General features: G+C 38.8%; 1 protein-coding gene across 1 annotated transcript; it reads right to left on the reverse strand.

Moving 5' to 3' along the window:
• On the reverse strand, positions 1-1,863 carry LOC111986409 (uncharacterized). Its single transcript, XM_024018032.1, has 3 exons — positions 1,199-1,863; positions 346-1,054; positions 1-237 (listed from the first exon to the last, which is right to left on the reverse strand). The coding sequence occupies exons 1-3, from the start codon at positions 1,861-1,863 to the stop codon at positions 1-3; spliced, it is 1,611 nt and encodes a 536-aa protein (XP_023873800.1).
• Positions 1,864-2,631: the final 768 nt, after the last annotated feature.

Genomic DNA, 2,631 nt, shown 5'->3' on the forward strand with positions numbered 1-2,631 from the left:
CTAGGCAAAGGCATTCTTCTTAAGCAGGGCAGTCAAGGGGGTAATAATCTGTCCATAGTTCTTAATGAATTTCCTGTAATATCCAATTAAGCCTAAAAACCCTTTCAAAGTCTTGACAAAAGTAGGAATTGGCCAAGCCTCCATTGCTACAATCTTCCTTAGATCTGTGCTCACACCTTGGCCAGAGATGATATGCCTAAGATATTCCACTTCTGAGCACCCAAAGGCACATTTACTCTTTTTAGCATACAATTGATGTTGTTACAACAACTCCAAAACTAATCTAAGATGTTGAAGGTAAAGCTCCAAGGTAGGACTGAAAACAAGAATGTCATCAAAGAATACCAGCAAAAACATTCTCAAATAAGGCCTAAAAACATAATTCATAAGTGACTGGAAAGTAGAGGGAGCATTAGTTAAACCAAATGGCATAACCAAGAACTCATAATGCCCATCAAGGGTCCAAAAGGCAGTCTTAGAGATATCCTCCTCCTTCATATGGATCTGATGGTACCCTAATCTCAAATCCAACTTGGAAAAGATGGTAGCACCAGCAAGCTCATCCAATAACTCATTAATAATAGGTATGAGAAACTTATCCTTGATGGTAGCTTGATTCAGAGCTCTATAGTCAATGCACATCCTCCAAAAGCCATCTGCCTTCCTTACCAACAAAACTAGAGAAGAGAATGAGCTTTGGCTAGGCCTAATAGAACCAACTTCTAACAAGTCAGCAATGATCTTCTTAATTTCAGTTTTTTGAAATTGTGGGTACCTATAAGGCCTTTGACAGATTGAAGTAGTACCTTCCTTTAAAAGAATTTGGTGTTCATGCCCTCTAGAAGGAGGCAATCCAATAGGTGTATCAAAAACTGATGCAAACTCCACCAATAACTTCTCAATCAAAGGATCACAAGTTGGCTGAGATGGGGGAGTTCTTGAACCCAATGAAACTATCTGTAGAAAAATTATCTTCCTAATAGGCTTTCTAAAGAAGTGATCACATTCTTGAAGAGTGGAATTAGTGGGATGCAATGCAAACAATGTAACAGGTCTGCCAAGATGCATGAATTGCATTTACAGTGCCAAAAAAGCCCATTGTATTAGACCCAAAAACCTGGGCCATTGAGTTCCTAAGACCAACTCATAGTCCCCTAAGGGTAAGACATTCAAGTCCACAGAAAAAACATGACCTTACAGAGCCACTTTAACATCTAAGCAAACACCCTTAGTCTTAATTGTTTCCCCATTAGCTACCTTAACCTCAAATGAGATAGTAGGGTCCAAATGTAGTTGTAACTTGGAAAGAATGGCAGCATCAAGAAAGTCATGAGTGCTGCTAGTGTCAATCAAAATGATAACCCAATGACCATTAATTGTGCCCCTAATTCTCATGGTACCAGGAGAAGGGCTACCTAAAAGGGCATACAATGTAATCTCTGGTTCAATCATATTATGTTCAGACTCAACAGATGCAAGATGAGGAACATTAGAATTATGAGCCAATGCACTATCACCATCATTAAGCTCTACCAATTGTACATTAGAGCTAGGTCTTTGAAAGGAGCAAAGGCCTTCCAACAAAAAGAGTTTAGCAAACTTACAATGGTGTCCAGGTTGAAATTTCTCATCACAATTAAAGCAGAGTCCTCTCTTCCTTCTCTCTTTCATCTGTGTTGGTGACAGCTTTTGTAGGGGCAGCTTGAACTTGGAATCAAACCTAGTATCAAGTATTGGTCCAAGAATTGAAGGTTTAGTCACTTCCAATGAGGATGATTTTAGAAATTTCTTGCTACTCATCACATATTCCTTTTGAATTTTAGCCAATCCAAAAGCCTCATTGAGAGTTTTTGGATTAAACATTTTTACAAGCAACCTAATTTCATCTCTATGGCCATTGAGGAAATAGCTCAATTTGTGATTTTCAGACAAATCCCTAATTATGTTAGAGAGAGCTTTAAATTGGCCTTTGTAACTAATCACTTTACTTGTCTGTCTCAACCTTGTCAAAGCCTCCATAGGATCTTCATAGGCGGACGAACCAAACCTTATTAACAGCCTCCACAAAACTCTCCCAAGCTACAAATACCCCGGATGCTTCACAATCTTGGAACCAAACTAGAGCCTCACCATCCATATGAAAAGAAGCCATCAAAAGCCTCTCACTCAGTGGGGTGTGATAGAAATTGAAATACTGGTTAGCCTTGTATACCCAAGTTGCTAGATCATCTCCTCTAAATCTTGGAAATTCAAGTCTCACACTTTTAGCCAAACTTTGTAATGGCAAAGTCACAACTTGGGATGATGGTGTTTTAGGAGATGTTGATTGTTGTCTCTTCTCTTTAGCATCTGTTAACTTTTGCAAAGCAACGCTAATGGCATTCAACTGTTGTGTATTGACATTCAATTGCTTCGTGATTTCTTGAAGAGAATGAGTATGGTGGTTTGTGGTAGTGCATAAGGATGCAATGGATTCATTGATGTATACTGTAAAATAGGTTTTTGTCATGGTCGCAGGAAAGAGGGCTCTGATACCAATTGTTAAGAGCTTGATTATTGAAGGAAGTAATAGCAAGAATTGAAGAATGGGAAGAATGAGATATTGGTCACTTCGAGGGTAACCACCTCCAA

Source organism: Quercus suber, unplaced genomic scaffold, assembly GCF_002906115.3.
Source record: "Quercus suber isolate HL8 unplaced genomic scaffold, Cork oak 2.0 scaffold_806, whole genome shotgun sequence".
Lineage (NCBI taxonomy): Eukaryota > Viridiplantae > Streptophyta > Magnoliopsida > Fagales > Fagaceae > Quercus > Quercus suber.